Source organism: Lontra canadensis, unplaced genomic scaffold, assembly GCF_010015895.1.
Source record: "Lontra canadensis isolate GAN:19392208 unplaced genomic scaffold, GSC_riverotter_1.0 scaffold45, whole genome shotgun sequence".
Taxonomy (NCBI): domain Eukaryota; kingdom Metazoa; phylum Chordata; class Mammalia; order Carnivora; family Mustelidae; genus Lontra; species Lontra canadensis.
The window spans coordinates 13,279,882-13,306,198 of record NW_022631039.1 but is presented as its reverse complement, the minus strand read 5'-3'; the positions used below and the strand labels follow the sequence as shown (position 1 = coordinate 13,306,198).

At 50.9% G+C, this 26,317-nt stretch overlaps 1 protein-coding gene across 3 annotated transcripts in view; it reads right to left on the bottom strand.

The window, feature by feature from the left end:
• The window catches only part of CARD11 (caspase recruitment domain family member 11), a 110,521-nt gene that overhangs the window by 37,295 nt on the left and 46,909 nt on the right, over positions 1 to 26,317 (bottom strand). For 2 of the 3 annotated variants that reach the window (XM_032872775.1, XM_032872777.1), the window contains exon 2: positions 3,400 to 3,533. In XM_032872775.1, the coding sequence (XP_032728666.1) occupies positions 3,400 to 3,406 (7 nt within the window). In that variant the 5' untranslated portion in view covers positions 3,407 to 3,533. Of the gene's footprint in view, positions 1 to 3,399; positions 3,534 to 18,204; positions 18,321 to 26,317 lie in introns of those variants that run through there. The other variant, XM_032872776.1, reaches the window with a different exon arrangement.

The window sequence follows — 26,317 nt, the reverse complement described above, 5'->3', positions numbered from 1 at the left end:
AACCCTCTGGCTGGTCCCCTGACCTGCCTCACGGAGGTCTGGTCCACAGGCTGGGGGTTTCAGGTGGGGCTGAAGAGACGGTGGGACAGTGAGTGTGCTGTGGGGAATCGAGCCAGAGGCGGCATCGGGGTCATCAGAGCTGGGTCACAGAGAAGCTGCGGCACAGGCAGGGGAGACTGGAACCAGAGAAGGTGGAGGAAGGCAGAAGCCGGTCTGCTGAGCAAAGCCTCAATGAGAAGCCAGGTGGGTCCTGAAGAAGAGGCAGGAGCCATCTCTCTCTAGTCCTGGCCCCATAAGCCTTGGCTACTTGTGCTGCCTGGTGCTTGCTGTGGGATCTCCGAATCTCCACACCGATCTGAGCTACGCAGGTGAGTGTTTGCTTCATACAACTTGAAGGACAGAGTGACCACATCTGTTTGCTGTCACGAGCAACAACTTATTTGGGCGGGGAATGGTATGCAGACAGCCCTGCCTCCCAGACACAAGTCCTGACCCCCGCCAGCCCTCTTGCTGACACAGAGGATGGCTACCGGGGCCCCGCGGTGAGCCTGTGGTTTGGGGCGACATGAACATGCCCACGGCAGCCACTCCTCCCTGACATTGGGTTAGTATGGCCATTTCTACCCAAGAAGCAAAATGTACTTTCCTAGACTATTCTCAAACACTCTAACTAAATCCTAAGCACTCAATTCAACCCATTTATGGAGCATGTGGCAGCCACTGCTGTGTCTGTCCTTGTCACCCCCCAACTCCTCCTGCATACAGAATCCTCCGGGTTCTCAGGAACTGAGTAGCCCGGGGCTTCAGGGAGGCTGGGCATCTTCTGAGCTGGGAGGAGCAAGGTGTTGTGTGGTCTCTACCAGTGGCTTCAAAAAAGCACGTAGAGTGCTTCATGACACACACAACCTGTGGGAAAGCCTGCTGTGGGGGCACTTGGGTGCTTTTCCTTGATCTTTGACAGGGACACAGGAAGGAACACTGTCCTCCAGTTTTGGGATGTTAGCAGGTAGAGGTGTGTGTGTGATGCTGGGAGTTGTGCAGCCATTCTGTGATCTGAGGACTCACCTGAGGACAAAAGCTAACACCCTCAAGATGGCAGAGCAGAGAGATGGAGAGAACCTGGGTCCCTGATGTCCCCTCCTGGGCATTGAATTTACTAATACCAGATGTTCCTCCCCACCCCCGCCACTAGACTCCTTCATAGGCAAGATAATAAATGCCCTTTGCCCTGAGTCATTTTAAATTGGATCAACAATTACATCCACCCCAAACCCTCCTGCCTAGTGAACATATCTACCTGATACAAAGACTAGCTAAGGACAGTGAGCTGAGAACCAGGTGCTTACACAGGCTGATGCTGGTTACTGGGGGTCAAGGCCTGTGCCCAGAAATTAGTTAAATTTCAAGCCAGGGAGACATGCAGGTCTGGGTGGAGCAGAGAAGCATTTCTGACCGCCCTTCACGAGCTGAGGAGGCAGTGCCAGGCATACCCAGTGCAACAGAAATGCCTCCTCCAGGGACTGGGGTGCCCTTTCCATGGCCTCTGCTGGGAAAAAGGAAAATAAAAATGAAGCAGGACATGACTAGAGCCAAGCCTTCCCCCGCAAATGAAATGAAGGGGACCCTCCTACCTTACATGCAAGGCAATGACTGAGCCTCGATCTTGTGTCCACCACTGCCACCCCGGTGCCCCGCAGCCACTTTGCGAACACGGGTCAAGTCAAACTCGTGAGAACTGCCTAGTTTTATGAGTGTCCTGAGCCACGGGGCCGCTCAGGGGGTGCCATGGCCTCCCCCACTGGTTGACAGTGGCGAGCACCTGTGAGTGCTGGCCCCAGGAGCAGGGACGCAAAGGTGGTTCCCACGCGGTCCCCGCCCTTGGAAGGCAGCCACAGTTTGCTGGTGAGAGCCAGCTGCTGGCACAGACAGCTTCAGGGGTGTGTGAGGAGGGCTGCAGAAGAGAAGGGACAGAAGTGCCCCCCAGGCTGGGCTCCTACCCTGTACCCGGTGTGCACCTGTTCCCTACTGTCATGGTCCTGCAACCTAGAGCGGGGGGGCAAGATCATTCATGTTCTATAGACACATCGTCTGGGCTGAATGGTGTTCCCTCGGATTAGGAACCATGACCCAGCCCACCTGTTCCCACTGGAGGGCCAAAGACCAAGGTGAGCAGGGACTCACCTCCGGGCATTCCGGAGTGGCCAGAATAAACTTCGGGATTGGAAAACAGGTTGACTTGACCTGGTAAGCTTGGACACAAGGACACATTCCCTGGCTTCCTCCTCGGTGTGATCCCTCAAGAAAACACCCTGTAGGGCAGGGAGCTTGTGCAAGGATGGCCCGGCAGGGATGGCGTGCATCCAAGCCCGAGGAAGCATGCCAATGTCCTGAGGCAGGAGCGGGGATAAGCACCTCGTGCCTTCAGCTGATGCCGCGTGCTGGAGTGGCCAAGCAAGAAGCAGCAGCCTACCCCCGTCCTCACTGATGAACCTCGGGGTGTAACGCGGGGACAGCAGCGGGTCACGGGAGCCCCCACAATATGACACTGTTCATGTCTCTAAAGAGGACCGCTGAGATACGGTGTTAAGGATATATAGCAAAACCACACTGAGGAGCAAGAAACGGATAAAAACCAGAACGATGGCTCCCATGCGGGGGGCAGCACCGTCTCATTGTCCCCGGGAGACACCAGTGATACTGGGGCTTGGTGTGACGCTCAGCTGGGGACATGGTGTCCCCTCTATTATCATCTCACACACACACACAGACACACACAGACACACACACACACATAACTGCATGAAGTATTTTATGGGTAAAAACTATAGATAGTGCAGCTAACCTTGAAGAAAAAAACATTTTGGACACAATTTCAGATCATTTCCGTCCCGTACACTTGGCCGTGACCCAGCCTGACTCTGTCTGGTCTTCAGAGATGGATCCACCGGCAGCTGGTGTCTAGTTCTGGGCAGTTTCCTTGGAAGGAGTTTGCCAAGAATCGTGCCCTCAGACGCTGAGGCCCTGATAGCCTATGGTGCTGGGTGGTCCTCCCTGCTCTATGTCACGGTCCTCATTGGGGGTCGTGGGGGGTGGTGTTCAATCCTGAGTCAGAGCCTAGATCCCATGGGCCTTTTTACAAACAGCGGGAAAAGCAAGTTCAAGGGTCCTGGGGCAGGTTCTATGGGAAGGATCATTTTGCTCAGCTTTGCTCCTGCTGGCTCCTGGACTCTCCTCTTGACTGTGTCCCAGGCTCTTCACTAAACCTGCTCACACACCTCTCTCTGCCTAGGACCTCCCCCACTGCTCCCCTGTCAAGTCTTAGGTAAGCCTCACTCAGAGGTTTTGTTTTGTTTTGTTTTGTTTTGTTTTCCAATAGAGGAGGTAACACAAGCCAAGTACCTGGCATACAGTCGGTGCTCAGTAGACAGCAGCCGCCGTCCCGATACGGAGGTCCGACTTCTGAGCCTCCAGGCTGGCGCCTGGCCCTCCCCGAGCCAGTCTTCCTTGGGATCTAGAGCTGCGACGGCCAGAATCTATAAAAGGAAAGATAATCTGACTTGGCACAAGGGCGGAGGCTGGAGAGAGAGAGAACCACTCAAGCATCAGAGTGATGCCCTGCTTTGGAAGAAAAGGCCAGAAAATCCTGGGGTGCCCATGTCTTCCAGTAGCAGCGATGCAGAGGACCATGGCCAGGAGCTGCTGGGGAGACGGGCTTTTGTCGCAGCCCAGGGCCAGCCTGGAAGGCCAGCGGCCACAGGTCCTGAGCCCTCTGGGACTGGGGAGGAGGGCAGATGGTAGGTCTGAGGTTAGTCCTGGCCAGGGTGGAAGGTCTTTACAAAGTCCTTGGCAGGAGTGTTTGCAGAGTGGAGACGTTCTGATCAGCCACAAATTCATTAGGTCAAAAGTGGCAAACCACAGTCCTGAGCCCAGAAGACTTCCCTTCCCTGTGAATGATGTCTTCAGCCCCCAGCACGCCATGGCTTTGGGCAGGAACACACCATGGCATGCACTTTAATTTCCCCAAGGTGGTGTTCCTTACGGTGACTGACGACGCCGTGGTCAATGCCCAGCTCGGCCGCTCCGGGAGCCCAGGAAAGGAAAGCCAGGAGGTGGAAAGGTGAGGCACAACCCCTGAGAAGGTGAGGTGGGACCTGACACCTGTCCCGACGGCATCTGGGATGCCGGTGGTGGGGGCTTTAAGCAGCTGCTCATGACCAACCGCTCTTCTTCGGCAGTGACAGGGACCCTGGGACATCGCTGTTTAATCAGGAACTTGTTTGGTTTCAGCTTTGACGATTAATCACAGGTGACACCAGATCTCCCAGGGCTGAAGGAAGCTTCTCTTGTCGGGCATCCACTTGGATCAGAGTGAGCTGTCACAGGCCCTCTGCCCTGGGGAGGTGGCAGTGACATGCTTCTCTGGAGGACACCATCTCCTTCGTTTCCTCGTGGCCTCCCTGCTCTGCGGCTGGGAACAGGGGCACCACTGCCTGGCTCTGCAGGTGACAGCCCAGGGGAGCAGGGGATCTGCAGGGTGAGAGGCCCCAGCAGAGACCAGCAGGCCGATAAGCAAAGGCAAAGGGAAATTATACTTCCCTTGCATTTGCATTTACAAGCAGGAGGACATGGATTTTTTTTTTCATAATCAGAAGAAAAGGCTTGTACAAAATTAATTGTAAGAAAGATTTTAGTTACAAGAAAGGAAAACCGAACTTCCATAGGGTTGTACAGCTACCCAACATGTCAACGCAGGTTGGAAAAACTGAGACACAAGACAACCAGTAATGAGGCAGAACTTTCTATTTCTGCTGTTAGAGTTTGGACGACACCCTCAAGAACTTGGTCACAAGGTCGGGAAAACATACAGGACGTGTTTCTTGAGAGATTAGCTTATTGATATAAGATTCAAATGGTTGAAACACCATCCCTGAGGCTTATAGATTATTTACTATGTGCCAGGCCCTGGCTAAAAACAACTAAGCAACCTTAAAAACTCTCCAAGTTAGGCAGTATTATTCATATTATTATTGCTATCATCATCCCCATTTTATAACCAAGCAAACCAAAACTGGGAGAGGTTCAAGGTCATATAATTAGCATGGAGGTCAAGATTTGGACCCAAGTTTCTCTGACTTACCACACACAGCCCCTAGAATCACCTTTTAAAAGAGACAAGTTTGCTATCAGAAGGACTGGGATCCAGAAAGGGTATGTATGTGGATTCCCCGAAATAGCACTTTTACACTCCAAACATGTTCTAAGAGGGCAGCTATAGGCTCAGGGTTAAAAAGAGCAACGATTGCTTCTGGAAGTCGACTGCTTAGTGAGTTATTAGTGTGTTACTCAAACACAGTCTGTGCCCATTCACCCTACGGTGAAGCTGTTTAATCAACAAGCAGAACTTGTACACACTGCTTTTGTCAACTCCTACTTAAGGATAAACAGAGAGCCAAGGATCACTTGATGTTGGAGGAGAGTCTTTTTGTGAAAGGAAGAGATCAAAAGCAACAAGTTGCTACCAAGAACTTGCACAAAGCAGACGATGCAGATTAAGAGAAAATTAAAACCCAAAAAACGAGAACCCTACAACCTGATAATTAATATCCACTGAAATAAGATATTGCATCTATAAAATAATAGTAGGATGCTATGAAAAAGGAACAAAGAATGAGAGGGAGTTCTTGGCAATTAAAATAAAATACCAGAAATTTGTCAATAGAACGTTTGGAAGACAAATTTGAGGAAATCTTCCGGAAAAGTTAATAAAAAGTTAAATAGAAGAAAGATAAGAAATTGTGGGGGAAATGAGGTTAATTTAGGTCTAATATCCAATTAATAGAAATCCTACAAAGAGAGTGCAGAGGTTATGTTTCCTTTCTTATCTAGCTTTTGGGGCTAGAATGTAAAGTTAGGGATGAAATTATCAGAGAAATAATATTAGAGGAGTTTTCTGATGCAAGACCATGAGTCTTCAGATTTAAATGGCCCTTTGGGTGCTCATTGCCATCAGTGGAAAAAGAACCTTCTCAGAACCTCTTTGTGAAATCTCAGGTCATCAGGAAATAAGAGAAGACCCTAAAAGCTTCCAGAGAGGACACATCAGATCATAGGCAAAGGACTAGGAGTAAGTTTGGCATCAGACATTTTGATAGCAATACTGGAAGCTAGGAGACAATGAAGTGACGCCTTCACATTTTCGATGGAAAATACTTTTTAACCTAGAATTCTATTAAACTCCCCCCCTCCAAACTATAGGCAGGAAAATAGAATGATACTATTTTCCAAAAGGCAAAGACTCTAAATACTTATTTATTTATTTTAAAAGTTTTGGTTTATTTATTTGTCAGAGATGGAAAAAGAGAGAGAGAGAGAGAAAGAGAGAAAATGAACAGGCAGGGGGAGTGGCAGGCAGAGGGAGAAGCCATAGAGCCTGATACAGGACTCCATCCCAGGACCCTCGGATCATGACCTGAGTCTAAGACAGAAGCTTAACCAACTGAGCCAACAAGGCTTCCCGACTCTAAACATTTATTTCCCGTGTACGGTTCCTTAGGAAGCTACTAGAGGATATGTTCCAGTAAAACGAGGGGGGGGGAAAGCAGTAAAGAGGAACTTATGGAGCTCAGAAAACAGAAAAACTGGACAAAGCAGCAAGGAAAGTTCCAGGATGAGAGAGAGGTGGCAAGAAGGAGCTAGCCAAAATTATGGCAGGATCACAGAGGGCCCACTAGTAGGAGGTGGCCAGGGGGAAAACGGATATATTTCACAATTTAGGAAATAATATTGTCAGGTCAATGACAGGCCTGTGAGTCAGATGGAAAAATAGTGAAGGATAGGCACATTAAGAAAACAACAACAACAACAATAAAAACAAACCCTCAACAAATGAAAAAAAAAAAGGCAGTATTAACTCCAGGAGAAAACAAAAAGGTAAGAAAGGACATCATCACAGCATACAACTTGCCCCCCACATAAACAATGTTTACTTAAGTGATAATAATGTAACACATAAAACTGTGATCTAAATGCATGGAGAGAATGGAGGAAGGGGAGAGGCGTGGAGTGGGGTACTCGGAAAGTACCCCCCTTTCTGAGGGCTAAATGCTCCTCTACCTAAGAGTATGTCAATAAAGAACTCCTTGAAGAGGCTATATCTGTAAATAGCCATGCAAACCTGTTACTTAGAAATGAGGTAAGTAACAGAAGAAAACAACGATGAAGAGACAGAAGCTTGCCTCTGGGGGTCAGGACTGAGAACAGACGTTTTTGTTACAAGCCTACTTCGCATTGCGACTCTGCATGACGTGTCTTATCCTGACAAATAAATGAGCAAAAATTAACATATGTCAGTAGCTGGAAATATGGATGATACATTTAAGTATAAAGAATCAAAGAGTTATCTCCATTCTCTGTGCACTTAACACAGTCTACCTTTCGCAGCGTTTGTCGGACAGCAACCCTGTCCATATACCAGAAGTGCCGCCTGTGTGTTTCACAGACGTCGCCTCGCTTCCCAGGAGCTCCGTTAGGTAGGTTTTATTATTCTAGGTTTTATTATTCCCACTCTGTGAGGACGAGGTAGGATCAGAGAGTTAAATAATGGGGTGAGATCCCACCTGCCGCTAAGCGGCCGAACAAAGATTCCAACTCAGCCCTCATTGATTCCGACTCATCTGATGTTAATTAAACTAGCGATGGTCGCAACTAACATTTATTAAGCATAACATCTATGCTTCATATGCATCTATGCTAATTAGCATCTATGCTAATCCAGCAATTGATTCCTGGCTCCCTGGGCTCTCTTTCTCTTTATGGCTTTATTCCCTCATTCTCTGGGAGCACATCCTCTAACAGCTGTCTACAAAAATGTCCATGGTGTAGCTCTAGGCAGACGCTGTGCTAAATGCTCCATGTGGATTATCTCTTTTCCTACAACACACTAGAAGGCACATACCACTGTCACCATTTTATAGAAAAGAGGCTCAGGGAGGCTCAGCGACCTGCCATACGTCTGTCTCACCTCCCGTAGAACTTAGCATGACGACTTACTCTTAGGAGCTGTTCAATATATACTGGCTAATAAATAAAAATAACATCCTGGGGGTGCCTGGGTGGCTCAGTGGGTTAAGCCTCTGCCTTCAGCTCAGGTCATGATCTCAGGGTCCTGGGATCAAGCTCCACATCGGGCTCTCTGCTCAGCAGGGAGCCTGCTTCCTCCTCTCTCTCTGCCTGCCTCTCTGCCTACTTGTAATCTCTGTCTGTCAAATAAGTAAATACAAATCTTAAAAAAAAATCAATCCTGAATAAGATAAACAAGAGGCTATTACTATTTTAAATCCAGGGAGGGCCTAGCCCTTTGGAAAAGAGCCATTTGTGGGACAGACACCTCCTCTCTCTAAGAGCTGCCCCGGGGCAAAAGCTCTGGAACCAGAAGGGGGTCATCAGTCAGTCAAATAGATGTATCTCGGCTTAATTGATTTGCAGGGATGATTGAAGTGAGAGGCTTGAGATGGAGGGTTTCATTTTTCCAAAGAAACCTCCATTTAATTGAAAGGATTTCTGGCAAAAAAAAAAAAAAAAAAAAAGAAGGAAAAAGATTATTTAAAAGGATAGTCTACGGCTTGTTAGAAAGGACCAAGGAGGTGGTCCAGCCGTCTACGTGTTCACAGCCCTGGAAATGAAGCTTTATAGAAAAGGACTAGAACGGCCCCCCTCCTGTGGCCCTTGCCCCCTGCAGCCTCAACTCCTATAAAAAGGACATGTAGAGAAACAGGAAGAAAAATACCCCCCTACAGGATTCTTCCCTGGGATCCCAGGTAACTTTCTAACCTATCTCCTTCAGCTCATTCAACAGAAATATTGAGAAGATAGTATTCCCCATCAATTAACGTGTGTACAGCAATCAACAGAGCTTCCCTGATACGTATTTTGAAAGCAGCAATTATCGTTTTAAATTTGCAGTGGAGTGGCAGACCCTACCAGCTGCCTACCTAACATCCGTTCTCTCTCAACACAGTCCCAATTTTGTGGGAAGCCTCGAACAACTATGCTTACAGCCTCTCTGGCAGCTAGGTGGGACACAGTTCTGGCCAATGAGATGGAAACAGAAGTTTCTGGAGATGTTTAAAGGGCTCTGTAGAGGGGTGGGGCAGAATTGAGGCAGAATCAGGGCAGAAGAGCCTTTGATTTGTTCCCGTCTTCCTACCTGGAATGCGGATGCAATGTTCAGCTGCACAGCAGCTATATTGTGAGCATGAAGACAAAGGTCACACTCTAAGTATGGCTGTGGAGGATTTCACAGTAGGATGCCACAGGCACTTTGGGTCCAAGTTTAACCTCCGAATTCTTGGTTCATGAGAAGAATAAAATCCCTACTATGCACAAAACTGATTTTGTTTCAAACAAAGGCAATCCAAGTCTCCTAAGAAAGTCCTATGAGCCCTAGCCACAGACTTCTGAGGCCCACAATCTGAGTGACAGCTTCTTCCGTTTGTGCTGATTCCTTTTTTTCTAGATCCAAAACCAGAGTAAGCAAGAAATCAGTAAGGATCAAGGACCACCCACGGGCACAGTGCCCTCCTAGGGGTCGGCAGCCCGTGAGGAGATAAGGCACAGTCCAGGACATGTGACGAACAGATCCTGCCTCAGACCCTGAGCCATACTTTTTAGCCTTTTCAGACTCGAGTCATGTCTCCAGCCTCCACCACATCCACTGGAATCTCTCTGTTCTCTCATTCAGCCCTCGTTCTTCCACAGAAGCCCACCGTCCCCCAGGTTCCCACCAACCACAGCTCACATGACAGCCACGCTCCTCGCCGTCATCCCAGAGCACCGCCAACCTCCCCTGACCATCTCCTGGGGGACCAGGCCACCCGTAATCACACCTGGAGCTCTAGGGGCTTCATTCATCTACTTTCAGGTAACCCGGGCAAAGGGCCCATGGTTTCTGTGAATAAAATTGTGTCGACTGGTATCTTTTAGGAAGGAAGAAGGGAGGCATCAGTAGATATCAGGGTTTGGGGTTGGTGGGGAGCACGAGGCATTGACTGAAGCCAGAGACCGAAGGCGCGGCGAGCACCACCCCTTCCCCATCCCCAGGCCTGCCACACCCCCCACCTTCTCCTGCAGCTTCTGACACGCACCGCGGCAAAGAACTTGGGAAGGGCACACACCTCTTGCATTAGCAAAAGTTACTGCCCCCCTCCAGCTCCCGTTTTCCCACCAGTGCTGCACAGCAGCTTTTGAAAAAAAGCACTTCCAGGAAAAACGGGTTTAAATTGTTCTGAAATGCGTATCAGTTCATTGCATTGGCTCTTCAGAAGCACCTGGATTCCGGAGCCCGGCACACAGCGCTCCCGAGGCGCTGACGGTCTCCGGGAGCTGGGGCTGGGCCACTTGGCCAAACCTGGGAAGCGTGGTCTTGCTCCGGGGCTGGCCAAGGAGAGCCCTGGCCTCGGCGATCCTGAAATGCCGTTCTCTCGGAAGCCTGGTTAGCAGATGGCCTTTGCCACGGGCACGGTGACGTCATGGCACCCACCAGCCAAGTCCATCCCGGGAGCCCTCTGTGCTTTCAGAGACAGACCCTCTGCTTTATCCGGGTGCCCAGTCTTCACTGTTCAGCTGCCGTTTTGTTCTCTGGGTTGGGAGAAACTCGGGAGCATTCGTGGGCCCCCTCTGAAGGCTTCAGGCTGAGACCTGGTTTGCAGTCATGCTAACATGGGGCGGATTTTCAAAGAACATTTGCTAAAGTAACAGCTCTAATGGCCTAAGGTATTATGATAAGAACATTCCGTTGTCGCAGAACTGTGTTCAGTCGTCGGTTAGCCAAGGCGCCCTGGATGATGGCTGGGGATATGGTCAGCCCAGGGGGCTGCCCTGCCCCGACCTCTCCCAGTGGAACCCAAGTCCCTGCTGTGGCACGGACCCACATTCCTGTGCTCTCCACCCAGGTTCGCCATCACCCATTTGCACACCCGCTATGATTCCTTGAGAGGTCTTGTTGTGATGCTAACAGGGATTGTGAGGCCCACGCCGCCGGCCTGTGGTGAGCTCTCCACACATCTGCCTGATGAGCGAACAAACGCGGCTCCTTCCAGAGTCCAGCCCGCATGCCTGGGGTTTCTACTGTGCAGAAACGGGACACAGAGTGCATTTTGGTGCATGAATCATAAGGAGATGTGATTCCAGCCCGGGAGAAGCTGAAGGAAACCCCGAGGTCCTTTTTGATTTGGGGAATGGGGAGGCGGGTGGGAAGGGAAGGAATCAGACGTGGGGCAGGCACAGCCCTAGACCGGATCCTGCATGAATGGAGTCCTGGGAGCCCCCGGGGCTGGCAGGTGAGTATGTGCGGTGAGAGTCTTCGGAGTGAAAAGGTTGGGCCCTTGCATTTCACAGAAAAGGTCACCAGCGTCATCAAGTAAGAGCCCCACTCGGACAGTAGCCAGGAACGAGGCTGGAGGGTTCTGTGCAAGCCACATCTGGACCTTAAATCTTCCCCCGTTTACCTCCTCCTGATGTCGCCTGGTTGGTTCTGCAACCCCAGGAGGAGTGTGAGCCCAGGTCAGAATGGCAGAGCCGGCCGGGTCCTAGTGGGTGATGGTAAGGAAGCCTGCAGGTTCATGGGAAGAGGTAGGAAGGGAGCAGGGCTGGGGAGAAAGAGGAAGAAGGAAGCCCTGGGTGGCAGGTGAGCCTCTGCTTGGAGAAGGCAGTTCTGAGGTACAATGCGGCGATTGGCCAGGGGAGCGAGGAGCGGGCCACGGGGGCCACACTGCCGCTCAGATGGACTTATCTCCGGGGCACAGGGCTGGTCTGCAGCCTCACCAGCATGCTTTGAGGCCCCAGCAACAAGGTGGTCCGGGCTCTCTCTCTCTTGCCTTTCAAGGGCGCACAGAACACAGACTCCGAAGCCATGTGGTAAACAGCCAAAAATGCATTTGTATTTTTGTGGGGCTGTGCCTTCCGTGAAATATCACGAGGACGGGCAACTCAGTGACACTTCTGAGCACGTTTCCACACGTTTGACTGGGACTCTGCCGACAACTTCAATCAGGAAGCGGGCTGGTATCTAAGAAGCATGCAGATTCCAGGTTTCCTCCTGCGGGAACAGAGAGGTGGCTTTGGGGGCAGGGTGTCCCTGCCTCCGGCTTTTTCCGATGCTTCTGCCAGAGTCTGAGTGGACCGCCAACAAGTGAAACCAGGGGGCCACCTCTGCTGCGGGAGGGCAGCCCCTCAGAGGCCTGAGGCTCCTGCTTTCCCGTGGCTGCAGGGGCTCCCACAGACGTCTTCTCGAAAGGCCTCTGGGGCTGGTGGGAACACTGAGGCAGGAAGCAGCATGGTATGTGGACCTCAGACTTTCTTATTTTTACCCCGCGGTGTTCGAGGCTTGAGGTCAGAGCTGTACTTTCTCCGACATCAGTCCCCTGGACAGGTCTGCAGGCAACAGAAGCAGAAGAGCCAGAGGGAGGGCCTTTGCTAGATGCACGGTCTCTGCAGACGTCTTTGGGGTACGCCTACAGAGCTGGGGTGCTGAGGTTCCATTTGCAAGGAGGGTGTAGAGCCTGTCCTTGAGAGGTCAAAGTGCACTGTGCTTGTCAATGTCAAGTGACATCCCCCCCTTCCTGGAGAAGATGGGATCTGCACATAAAGGATCAAGGAATTCTACTCTGAATAAACTGAAAGTCTAGGCAAAAAAAAAAAAAAAAAAAAAAATTTGCATAAGGAACTAACACTGTGTGTCCTAGTGGAAAGCGTCTAATCTTTTTTTCTTTTTTTAAAAGATTTTATTTATTTATTTGATAGACAGAGATCACAAGCAGGCAGAGAAGCAGTCTCCCCGCTGAGCAGAGAGCCAGATGCAGGGATTGATCCCAGGGCCCTGAGATCATAACCTGAGCCGAAGGCAGAGGCTTAACCCACTGAGCCACCCAGGCGCTCCAGAAAGCATCTAATCTTGAAGTGGGGAATCCTGGGTGTGAATTCCAGCTCTGCGGCCTTAGGCATGTTGCTTAACCTCTCTGAGCCCCTCCCCCAACCACCACCACCATTTCTCAGTCTGTAGAATTGGACAAGCAGAGCTAACATTTTAGGATTGCCGCTGTGCACACTGTAGGCACTTAATCAATATCACTTAATCTGGCCCTTTGGAAGCCAACGGCAAACTCTGGCTAGAAACAGGGTCTCTGCCGGATGTCCCATGTAATCACCTCCATGCCAAACAGAACTTAGACAAAAATGCCAAAGATCTGTCTTCAACCGTTTTGTCGGGGCCACCGGTTTGCCTCTCACCCGCTCAGCGTTGTTGGCATCTCCTTATGTCCACTTGCTGCTTATGGCCTCCGGGAAAGGATCCCTCTCTTTTCTTCCCTGGTCCACCCTGCGGTCCAGACAGGAGCTTGCACAGATGGGCATTTAATATTTATAAAGGGATTGATTTCCAATGCATAAGCGCGCTCTCTCTTTTCCTTGTTTTAGCTTCCTCCCTTCGGCGGGGGAAGACTTTTGTGTCTGCAGACGTGGTGCGGGTCTTCACAACAGCCTGTGGACTGGCTCATACGCCCTTCTTTGGCACCGGCTTGCTTTGCTGTGTCTGCAGTTTGGATCTCAGCGTCGATCTCTCTTGGCCTCTCAATCAGTCATGGATCAGAAGTCTAGAATCCACACTCTGTCCAATTTCTGACCCGCAGGGACAGAGCTATCTTGTCACAACCCACCCCGACTGGGTGAGCTGCGGCAAAGCCAATTGGCCCCACGTTCTGTCGGGAAGAACACGACATTAGTCACTTTTTGCAGGGTGTTCCTTCCCAGGGGCACCGCCCGAGGCTGCAGGGCCGTCTGCATCACCGCGGACAGCCCGTGCTAGCCACTGGCATGCTGCAAATCCATTCAGTGTGGAATCCTCCTTCTTGGAAAATTGCTAACCCCGTACCAGCCAGCACTCTCTGGAGCACACTGAGGGCCTCTCTCGGTCCCGTGGGAGGTCACTAGCTGACCTTCAGGGGACATGTTCCTGGACGAAACTGTGGGTGTCTGACATGCAGTGGGCACTCATGCAGTATCAGAGGAGGGGAAAGAATGGAGCAGTGACAAAACCCACAACAGACGGCGGGGGTGGAGGTGGGCAGAGTGTCAGAAAAGATAGCTACGGTGCAGAAGGGCTGGAAAAACCACCCTCTGCAAATTCAGCGTGTCCCGCGGAGGGCGTCAGTCACTTAATCTAGGATTACGCTAGACCGGGCTCGCGCTTCCCAGGAGAAAAGGGACAATCAAGACTCCGGTGATGGAAAGCTGCGGGACGCGTCCGTGGTTGTTAGTTTCAACTGGGTGGCAAAATGAGAGTGGTGTCTCGCCGCTCAGCACAGTTGCTCGCTCACAAAGGACTCCGGGACAAACCGCGGCCTCCGGAGCCTTCTGGGACCAATGACCCAGTTTGTGGGGGTTCTAGATGCCTGATTTGTTCCATTCCCCTCCTTCTGTGCGTCTCAAAACGTCACCACTTATTGCAGACGTGTTGGGGAGAATACGTTCGGCGCCTACCTCCCGCACTCTTGTTCCCTTCCCCAGATTATTGTAACAGGTTATTGTAATGACGAGCGTGTCCATGCGAGATTCCGCAGGCACAGAGGTGAAATTCAAACCAGTCAGATTTCCTGTGCTGGGGGGGTCTGCCCAGAGGTGGCAAGTGGGGGGGGGGGTTGGTAAGTCAGCTACAATGTATTAATTGAGGAACCACTATGTTGGGAGCAAAATAAGTTTGTGCCTCCAATGAAACATCAGGCTTCTGGGAGGGAGAGAGAAGCAGGAAAGGACCCAGACAGGGTCCCTTTACTTACAATTAACTGCAAAATAAACAGCTCCCCCATGCATCAGGGCCCCTCCTTTCCACAGCCCCTGCAGCCCCACATTTCAATTAGCCCTGTTTTCTGGCACCCTATCACCTCGGATAATCAAAGGCTGGCAGTAATTAATTGTGATAATGTGCTCTGGGGCAGAACCAACCGTAGCTCAGGAAGGAAGGCCAGAGACGTTCCTGTCCCCAACATGTCCGTGGATGGGGGCTGCTCAGGGTATTGGCTGCACAGGTCTTGGGGGGCAAGGGCGGCGGGTAGAGAGCCTCGCAGGCCAGCAGGTGGCTTCTGGTATCTGCGACATCGTGGCGCTGGGCAGGGATCCCTCCTCTTCCACCTCCCTTCCTGGTCCTCACCGCCCTGAGCCCTCCAAGCCACTGACTCCAGAAATGACATTTATACGTACAGGGGGATATGATTCAGCCACGAAATGGAAGAGGGTGCTGATCCGTGCTATACCACGGGCAAACCTTGAAAACCTCACACAGAGGGAAAGAACCACACCCGAAAGAACCACGTGTTGTATGATCCCATTTATGTGCCACGTCCAGGAGAGGGAAATCCACAGACACAGAAACGAGGTGGGTGACAGGCTACCAGGAGATGGGGGCTGGCGGAGATGGAGGGGTGACTGCTAGCAGAGAAGGGGTTTTATTCTGTGGGTGCTGGAAAATACTTTGAAGCTAGGTGGAGGGTGTGATTGTGCAACACGGGGAGAGTGCGGAATGCCACTGAATAGTTCACCTTCAAACAGGGGTGCGCCTAGTGGCTCAGTCAGTTAAGTGTCTGCCTTCTGCTCAGATCATGATCTTGGGGTCCTGGGATCGAGCCCTGCGTGGGATTTGCCGCTTAGCAGAGAGCCTGCTTCTCCTTCTCTCTCTGGGCTTTCTCTCTCTCTCAAGTCAATAAGGTCTTTAAAAACAAAATAAAAAAGGGTGTGGAGGTTATGTGAACTTCACCTCAATCCAACAAATCAGATCAAATAAATGAAAACAGCTACAGTTCCTGGAGCACACGTGAGGTGCCAGGTCCTTGCTGGGAAGGTACTATCGACTCTGATGAAGAAGTAAGAGACCTGGGGCCTGGTGGCGGGGTGGGGGGAAACTGAGGGTGGGTGAGGGGCCCGGTCAACCTTGCGAGGCCCGCACGCACCCCCCTCCCTGCGGCGCCCCGGGCAGCCCTGGGAATCAGGAGTGACGTCTGCTGGAGGGGCGCTGCCTGCAGGAAATGCAGGACAAGGCTCAAGGGAGGCAGAGGCAGCAGAAGCAGCCGGGGTGCGTGCGGGTTTGTAGAGAGGACGAGGGCAGAGGAAAGGGAAGAGGAACTCAGGGTTTTTAGCCCCCACAGGGGGTTAAATAACTCACAGGTGCACGGCCCAGGGATAAGACAGACGTGGGTGGGGGCGGGCTCCGGCCAGGGTTGGGGAGCGGGAATGGGAAAGTGGGGTCCGGCCAGGAAGGGCTGCTTCCGTGGAAGCGTCCGTGGGACCATCACGTCCCTCCTCCTGGGAGCGACCGCTGGCGACCGGCACATGAACTTGAGCGATTTTTCATAGGCCAGCTCACCTGTGTTAAAGCCACCAGGCAGCTTGAAACTTAAAAGACACGGAGGGAAACTCACATTTTCCACTCTTCTGTGCGGGATAAAGGGGTAGATGGGACGAGAATGTTGTAAAGCATCTTAATACACCCGGCTTTTCCTTGTAAGGAGAGTTCTGTCTTGTGAGCGTCTCTCCTTTTTAACGATCTATTATGTAAGAGTGTCTTTAAATGAATCTGTCGGGGCTGGAGGCTGGTGGGTGTCTCTTTTCACTTTCTCCCCTCCTGGGCCGCTGGCAAACACCACCCGTGTTTTTCTGATGTTCTCTATGCTTCCTACACAGTGGGATGGAAACATTTCCCCAGCCTCTGAGAGCAACAGGGGCAGGAATGTGGGGATCTCCACACTCCGAGATCATCACTAGCTTCTATCCATGAAAGCGAAAGCTCATAAATCAGATGCAACCAGAAAGCCTTTTTTTTGGGGGGGGGCTTGTGTTAAATGACTTGATCACCTATAATTAAATAAGGCGCCTGTCAAAACTGCACCCAGACACAGGAAATCAGGACGGACTGGAGGGCTGTTAGGAGCAAGTGTGGATTGCTGGGGACAGGGGAACCAGCTGATTTTATGACCCTCTCCGGGCCTGTGGCGGGGAGCTGGGAACAAGTCCGTCTGCAAAGCCAGGCTTGAAGGCCAGCAGCCTGGCACTCTCTGCGATTGTCACTGGCCAGGCGGGTCTTTGTCCCCAGGCCAGGAGACTTCTCCATGGAGGAACGGCACCCGCTGTGAGACTTTGAGATACCCCTGCGCTTACACCGTCTCTCGTTTTCTAGGATGCCTCCTAGACCTCCCTGCCTTCTTTCTAACCTGTGATGTCAGTTTGACCCCCTCAAGGAACGACTGTCTGATAAGCACAAGAGCCCAAGGGCTGCAAAAGTTTCAGCCCTGCAGGACCTAAGGGATTCTTGAAGCTTTTTAGTAGGAAATGAGGAACCTTCTCTGAGGCCCTGGGGAGATGCTGGGGCGGGGGCAAGGCGGGGGGGACTTCCCCTTGGGCCCTGGTCCTTCTGCCTCCTAGCAAAGTCATTCATGTCCCGCTGTGCTTTTCTGCCCTGGGTTCTGGATCAAAGTTGTCTCGCTTGGCTCAGGCTCCAGCTTCTCTCTCTCTCTCCCTCTATGTTGGCTAACGGGCAGGGGTCTGCGCGCTGATGGACCCTCAGCAACAGGTTCTTTCTTTGCACATGTTATCTTTCTAAAGCTCGGAAGAGGCTGCTAGGAGCTCCTGGGGAGGGCGGGGATCCCGGGAGGGCAAGACTGTGGGGCTTCTGGCTGCCGACCCCTCCAGCAGGGAGCCTGGGCACCAATCTGTGCACTCACGCCCACTCCTCTGCCCTCAGCCCCCGCCTCGTCAGAAGAAAGCTAAACAACAACAACAACTACAACAACAACAACAACAACAACACCCAGCACACAATAACGGGAGCGTTCTGGTCCAAATGGACCAGGCATTTATCGAGGGCCCTTCTCCGAGCTCCGTTCCATACTCTGTGCAGTCAACATGACAACATCAACGAGTCGTCCCCAGCACCAGCGGCCGGGAACCACACCGTGTTAAGAAGTTCAGAAATGGAAAGGAATATGCGTGAAGCCGTGAGACACACGCTGTGGATGAGAGCAAGAGGGAGGAGGTGCAGGGAGCAGGGGCTGTCCAGCAGCCCCCAGTCTGCTGCAGAAGCCCTTCCTGACAAGGACGCGGCTTCCAGCTCCGCACCCACATGGCTCCGAGCAAAAGGACTGGCCACTCGGAAAATATACTCACGTGCTTGCAAACTAGCTCGGTCCCGGGTCTGCCTAGGGGGGGACTCTGTGTGGTCCCCTCCAACTCCCTCTCCTCCGGTGCGTGGCCTACAGGGCCCCCAGAAAGTGCTGATGCTGCAGGGAGCCAGCGTCCTCCCCGGAAGCCCACACAACACCCCCTCGGAGGCCGCCTCTAATTTTAGCAGGGGCAGAGGTGGGGGCTGGGGGGCTGCCATACTTCCCTTTTTATTTTTGTTCTGAGCAGAGTCTGTGGGTGACTTTCCACCGAGGGGGAGGCTGGGAGACGCGGAGGGGACGCTGCTCTCTCTGGCAGGTGGGGCTGCATCTGCCACTGGGGTGCAGAGAGGATGGGGGTGCCGGAGTGGAGGGAGGAGGGGCCAGGAGTCTGGTATCACTTGTGCTCTCCCCTCCTGCTGGCTCCTGCCGCCGTCCCAGACCTCACCAGGGACACCGCAGTCTCCTGCCTGTGACCTGCACCAAGGAGGAAACCTGGCTGGCCTAGAACATTCCAGGGAAGATGCTTCTTCAAGTCTCATATCAAACTGCCCAGAGCCAAACAGCCCATCCTACTCTTTTCTCCTCCAGACATCCCGGTGTCCACGGCAGGCGACTGACCTGGCTCCCCTCTGCCTCTCTGACCACCTGTGTCTCTGCCTTCTTACCCTGCAGGCTGCCCGGCGTGGTGTTGGGGGAGGGCTCTGATCGCCCCATTCCCCTGGGGGAACACAGGGCCATGTCCTCTCGGGGAAATGGGGGCAACGGAAGCCGTGGGTGGACGGGTCCAGGTGACGCTCGCACACACCGGTGACCCAGCAAGGCCGGCCTGCCCCCTTCCTAGAAGCTCCCCTCCCCGCCTCCACACCTGGATGAGCATCCCCGCCCAGGCGCCCCGGCCCCACACGGCAGAGCCCCATACCGCTTCAGCTTCCCTCCTGTGTCCCAGCCTGTGTGGATCGCCACAGAACTTTCTGGACCCTCTCTGCTTTCCTAAATACTGCGGTGAGATCAGGAAGCCCCACGCATTCTAAGTACCCAGTGCAGTGAGTTCTGAAAAGAAGACCCCCTTATGACCAGTTAAGAAGTGGAACGTGGCCAACACCCTAGAAAGTTCCTCCACAGACCTTTCCATCCTGTGTTCCCACCCTCAGGGGTCACCAGTCCTGGGATTTCTGTCACCAAAAGACGGAAAAGCGTGCAACGCACTGTTTAGGACCTGGCTTGCTGTGCTCAGCATGTCGAGGGGCATGCGTTTGTGGCACGGGTCACGGGCTTGTGCGCCCCACAGCTTATCTGTTCGCCTTTCAGTGGACATTTGGGTGGTGTCCCAAGCTCTCTTGTTGGGGACATTTTCGCACAAATCTCCATATTGACATGTGTTGTCATTTCTTTGGAATAAATACCTGGGATTAGAAATGCTGGGTCATGGCGTCGGTGTACCATCAGCTCCGTAAGAAACGCCCGTTTTCCAAGGTGGCCGCGGGGTCCTGCCCTCCAGCCTGAGCGGGTGAGCTGACGTCACACACAGAAGCCAACGGTCAGGGAGCTCATACACAGAGCTCACTCGGGTCAGCCTCTGGGCATGGCGGGTGGGCTGGTCTGCAGGGCACCTTCTGAGCCCTCGGTGTCTCCCCTGTCACATGGGGACAATGACCATGCCAGTGTCACTGGCGATGTGAGGATGAAAAGATGAAGTTTGGAGAACACGAGCCCAGTGCCTACATGTGGTCAGCACTCAGGGCTGGACACAGCTGATCTCCTGTCAGGGATGGCCCAGCCTCCCTCCTGAGGACAGAAAGGGGTTTGCAGCATCTCCTGGTCATGCTCCCATGTTCAAGGTGCTGATGGCATCACTGCAAGGTGAGCGGGAAGGAGAAGGAAGGAGGGGAGCACGTCCCCCTCTCTGGGCAGGGGAGGACCTTCAGAAGAACCTCCTAGAGACAGCTGGGTCCATCTTCTTCCCGGTTCTCGTCCTCCAATTCTGAAGGCCGAGCCCTACTCCAACGCCACAGGAGGGAAGTCCTGCTTAACTGCAAATCCTTCCGCTGGCCAGCAGTCCCGTGTGGCAGCTGACATTACTGCCCGAAGCCAAGCCTCGGGGGAGTCATAGGACTGGCCTGAGGCCACACGGTGTCTTCGTCAGCTTCTGCTGCTACGGCAACACCCCTCAGACTTGGGGGGCTTAAATAAGAGGGACTCAGCTCTCACAGTTCTTCAGCCTGGGCAGTGCAAGGTCAAGGTGCTGGTGGGTTCCATGTCTGGTGAGAGACCTCTTCCTGGTTCACGGATGGCCACCCTCCCATGCTGTCCTCACCTGGCCTTTCCTTGGTGTGAGCTCATGAAGAGAGAGCTCCCCTACCTCTTCCACTTCCTGTAAGACCCCCAACCCCATCACAAGGGCCCCACCCTCATGACAGCATCTAAACCTAATTACCTCCCAAAGGCCCCACCTCCAAATACCACCCCGTAGGGGCTTAGGGCTTCCCCACACGAATTCTGAGGAGGGTTTAGGGCTGGCTCTGCATGGGATAGAAGGCTCCTGTGTGTTTCCCACAGGAACAGGGCCTCCCTCTACCTGCTGTGCTGTGAACATCACCAGGACACTGTCAACTGAGTGACGACTCCCAGACTCGCCAGCAAATCGCTGGAAAGAACCATGGCGAAGCCTCTGTCCTAGATGGTCAGAGCGCAAGATAATGGGATTTCAGACCCAGGAGCGTTCTTTGGTGCCATTTCAGACCCCTGCACCGTGAATTCCCAGTTAGCGAACGTGAGCACCGACAGGTGGAAGGGAGCACTTGCTGAATGAACACTACCCACGAACGGCGGGCCTGGTGCCTGCCGGGCCCTTCGTGGGCATTCCCGCAGGTGGCTTTCTCCATGCCTGCCCTGTGGGATAGGTCGCTTTACCCTCCATGCTGCAGAAGAGGGTCCGGACACCAGGGCCCAGACCCCATGGGGTGGTGGGGGAGGCACAGGGACCGATTCCGGTCTTCTCTACCTCTGCACGCTGGACTTTCCATTATGCCCCATTTTTCTTTGTCCTGCACAGAAAGCGGATCTTTCTAAGGAGAGATAAACCCGCTAAAACCAGGATGAGGGTAGGGGAAAGGGGGTCCAACTGTGTTGCAGGGTAGGGCCAGGAGCCTTCATGTCCTTCTGTCCCTGGGAGTCTAAGACACTCCCCACCAGAGAGACCAGCACGTGGTTGGTAGAATTCTTTCCTGGACTCAATGGGGAGATGCCCACTGGGCTCATCAGGGGCGCAGCACAGGGGGTGGGGGGTGCCCGCATGGAAGGGCAGAGGGAGCTGTATTGTCACGGACAGCCGCTGAGAAGAGGTGCCCAGAGCCGCTCCAGGGGAGGTGGCAGGAGCTAAGTGACACGTGAGAGGAAGTGGCTTCCGGCAGCTTCCTGCACGCACACCCAAGGAGGTTCAAGTCTGAGCTGTAGGTGAAGAATGATTTCTCTACTATGGCAAGAAGGGAAAAAAAAAACAAAAACCACCACCAACAACGCAAAACATCTGGCTCTGTAATAACAGCCTTGCGTGGTGTGGGGGGCGGGGGACCCGAAACAAAACACGCCCAACGTGGAGTGGCTCTTTGGGACGTCAGCCGCACCCCGGAGGCCCCGGTCTGTCCGGCTATGGCCCCAAAATGCGTTCGTTTGGGCCCGCCCAAGGACGCAGGATTCAACCTCTCCCCTCTGTGTTATTTGTTTTATTTATCTCCGCCTTGAAACCATAGTTCTAAATACTGTAGGCCCTTGACTGCTGACTCAGCTGCCAGAGCCAAAACTCATAAAATCCTGTTTCAAAAAGGTCCAATGATTTTATTTTCTGACCATAAATATGAAATTTAATTAGCAGCTTGCTGCTAATGAAGTCGCCATGGAAGCCAGCCTGGAGACCGCAGAGCAGAAGCAGAGCAGGAAAAGACCGCCCCACATTAAACAGAACCTGTGGACCTGTTAACCCTTACCTCTCCCTCTGCCCTTCGCCACGACCCCCGAAGCCTGGAGAGCAGGGAGTAGCCTCCGAGCTGGAAGAACAAGGCTGGGCGGGGGGGGCGGGGGGTGCTCACTTAGAGAATGGGATGAGGGTCAGATGTCCGCTCTGGTTGGTAGGAAGTTCCTGGGTGCTCTGGCCTGGCTGTGTCTCCACGGCAGGGTGGGGGGTACTGAAAAGAGGCTGAATGAAAAAGTACTAAAGCTAAGGAAGAACCCCATTACTCTGTTTCGTTGGACACTTGGGGCTATTCACACTTGACCAAACACATGAATTCCAACACCCACCCTGCTCCTCCAACTACCTCTGGTCTTGGTTTAACTTTTATAAAATGGGAATCTGTAAATAATCTATAAATAGTTTATCTACAAAATAGGCATAATGCTCACAGCTGGTGGAATTTTAGTGATGATGGAACATATTTCTAAAGCCTTTACCTGGAATATAGCATGTGCTCAATAAATAGGAGCCATCATTATCATTACCCTTGTATGGATTCATTCATTAAATCCAAAGTCCAGAACTCAATAAGATCTGAAGTCATATTGAGAAGAAACAGACTATTTCAAGCATCATTCAAGAAGCTGAAGGTTAAACATGGAAACCCAATCCACACGGTTGGTGCTAAAATAACGCTGTCATCAACCAAATGTGTCCTGCGCCAGTGTCTAAGACCCAGGTGTGTGTGGATGGTGTGAGCGTATGTCCATCAAGCGTGCAGAGGTCATGGTGCACACACAGATTCCCCAAACACAAACATCTGTTAGGTGTGAGGGTCTCCTTCCCTCCTGATGGGATCTCCAGCACAAAACTTCAGACTGAGTTTGCAGTCAAGGCACACTTGCGTGACAGTACAATACTCTAGAAAAAAGTTTATGGCAGAAGGTAATAGAGTTTTGAGGGTTGTCTTCATGCTTGCCTTTCTTTTCTTTTCTTTTTTTTTTAATTGAAGCATGCTGCCATTCTGCTGGCATATGAGAACTTGAACCAGTAGGAATAGCACATGTTTCAGCTCCTGTGGCTCTGGGGCAAATTCTCCTAGGGTCACCGCTGAGATTTCTGGGATGCTAGAGGCTGAACCCCCTCAGGTATAACTGTCAGCCCCAGCAGGTGCAGCTGGCTTTAAGGATTAAATGTCATGGGTAAACGATGCTGTGTAAATCCAACCCTATTGTCTCCATTTACTGGGTTTAGCACCATGGTCTCCTCTACACCACAAGCATCAGTTGATTGCCCATGTAAGGAACTGAAATCCCTCCCGATCAGCGCTGTCCCACGGCCTCGGCGCCATCTGGAGCCTGTGGGACCTGCAGCTCTTTGGGCCTCATCTCAGACCTTCTGAGTCAGAGCTTGCCTTTTAACAAGCTCTCTGGGTGACTCACACAGACACGGATAAGTGCTGTCCTAGCTCAGTCCTCACTGTTGGCAGAGACGTGGGTTGCTGACTTGCCTGTTCACTCCCCATCCAAGTCTTCTAGAACATTTCTTTGACCTTTGTGCTGGTCTCTCACGGCTCACACCTTGCCTGGCCTTTGATGGAGCTTCTGACTTCCCATTTTGGCTCAATACATTCATTCAAGATCTTAGAGGAGACTGAGCCCCATGTGGGACCAGGTCTTTATACTTCATCCCTCAGTGGCCCTCACTTTGTCCTGGCCTTGCTGTGGGCCCTAGATGCTTATGTATGCAATGCAATAGCTCAGTCGTTCACTGACTTCATTTCTAATCAACAACCTGGAAACAACTTCTAAAACAGGGACCTGGGCTCTGCTGTCCGTTACCTATCTCTTCCAACAATCACCTTCCTCTGGGTCATGGAAGAACACTGTTTACTTGTACCTAGTTCTTCTGTAAAGTGAAGTAAGGATTTTTCTGCAAAGTAGGATTAAGCTCCTCAGGTATTTCTTACAAAATTCCAGTTTTTAAAAAATTTATTTTATTTTTTATGATTTTATTCTTTGATTTGTCAGAGAGAGGGAGGGTACAAGCAGGGGGAGTGGCAGGCAGAGGGAGAAGGAGGCTCCCCGTTGAGCAGGGAGCCCAATGTGGGGCTCGATCCCAGGACCCTGGGATCATGACCTGAGCTGAAGGCAGACTCTTTACCAAGTGAGCCACCCAGGCATCCCTAAAATTCTAATATTTTATACAATAAGATTTTTGGGTATACTTGAAGTCTTTTTTTGTGGACAGGGTGCCCCATGATTTCTACTTACAATAAATCCTAAATCATTGCTCATCTTTTGCAATACCTTCTTATCTGGCTTGCTGAATTCAGATCAGTCATGAGGCATGCAGAAAGTAACACACTATGAATAACAGCAAAAATATTAAACAATTACAAAGTGACAAGATATCTGAAATAACTATTTGTAGACACTGGAACAGGTGGCTCAGGATGACTGTAACAGAAGAGAAATTCAGGAGGTAGGCCTCATGACTGCTCTGGCTTTTTGTCTGGATGCATTTTACATAGTATGGGCAAAAAGGTGGAGCCCAGAGGATGGCAGGTTCACCAAACCGTGGAGACAGAGATCAGCATTCAGGACTGTTGATGTCTAAAGTTTGGGAGGAGAGATACCAAGAGCGACTATACAGACACAGACACAGACACAGACACAGACACAGACACAAGCTAAATACTAAACTATACTTACACATGGAAGACTCCATGAGCGCAGCAGACAGCAACTATCACAGGACTGTGAACTGATAAATTTCAGATGACACACAGGACTGAGAGATGTCAGACTTCCAACTAGCCAGACCGGAGAAACTTTACTGAGTTCAAAGATCCAGAAAATCTATACCTTAGCAGTAGATCTACTCTAACTCCAGAATAAAGACTGCTCTATACCTAACAAAGCTTAACAATAAGTTTCAAAAGGATTAGGCCCATTCATACATAAAGTAATCAAAACTTATCATGATTCATAATCAAATCCAGAAACTTGGTATCCACAATGACCAGAGTTCAAGAAAAAAATTTATTAGACATGTGTATAAGCTGGCAAATTTGACTCATAACCAGAAGGGGGAAAAAGTCAATAGAAACAGATCCGGAAATTACAGAAATGTAATTTTTTAATTTCTGGATCTGGAATGTGCATGCTAAGACTTTGAAACAGCTATTATAAATATGTCAAAATTTAAAGAAAACATGAGCACAAGAGTAAAACAGGTATGAAACAAGAAATAGCTACATAGAAATTCTAGATGTAAAAATTAGAATATATAAGTTATAAATTCAAATAGATGGGTTTAACAACCACTTGGACCTGCAGAATCATCAGTGAACTTGAAAACAGAGCAAGAAAAACTATCCACCTGAGGCAGAGAGGAAAAGAAGAGGCTGAAAAGACTTAACAGAGAATTAGTGAATTGTGGGATAATATCACATAGTCTAACACTCATGTAATTAGAGTCCCAGAAGGAGAAGAGAAAGAGAAATTGGGGGAGAGAAATTATTTTTAAAATGTTTCCATTTTTGACAAAAAATATCAACTCACAGATTCAAGAAACTCAGTGAGCTTGAAAGCAAAATAAATAAAAAACTATAATAGGAATATCTCAAATTGCTGGAAATTGAATATAAAGAGAAAAAATTTAAAAGCCAACTGAAAAAAAGATATATTCTATACACTGGAATAGTGATAAGAATTACTGTTCATTCCTCATGGGAAACAATGTGAGGGGGAAGAAAATAGCACTACATCTTTAAAGTGCTGAAACAAAAAGTCAACTTGGAATTCTTTATCTGGGGAGACATCTTTCAAAAGTAGGATGAAATAAAAGCTCTTTCTTTGACATTAACCTGAAAAGATACATCACAGCAGATCTGTAGTATGAGGAATGTAAAGAATAGTCTTCAGAATGAAAACAAATGATACCAGACGGAAACTTGAAGTTGCATGAAGAACTGAAGAGTGTCAAAAATGGTAAATATGTAAGTAAATACATTTTTCATTTTTAATTTCTTTAAAAGATAACTGATGATTTAAAGCAAAAATAACAACTTATTGTGTACTTGATAACATATGTAGAAAACACATGTCAACAATAACACAAGAATGAGGGGGGTTAAATGAAAGCATACTATCGTAAGTCTTTA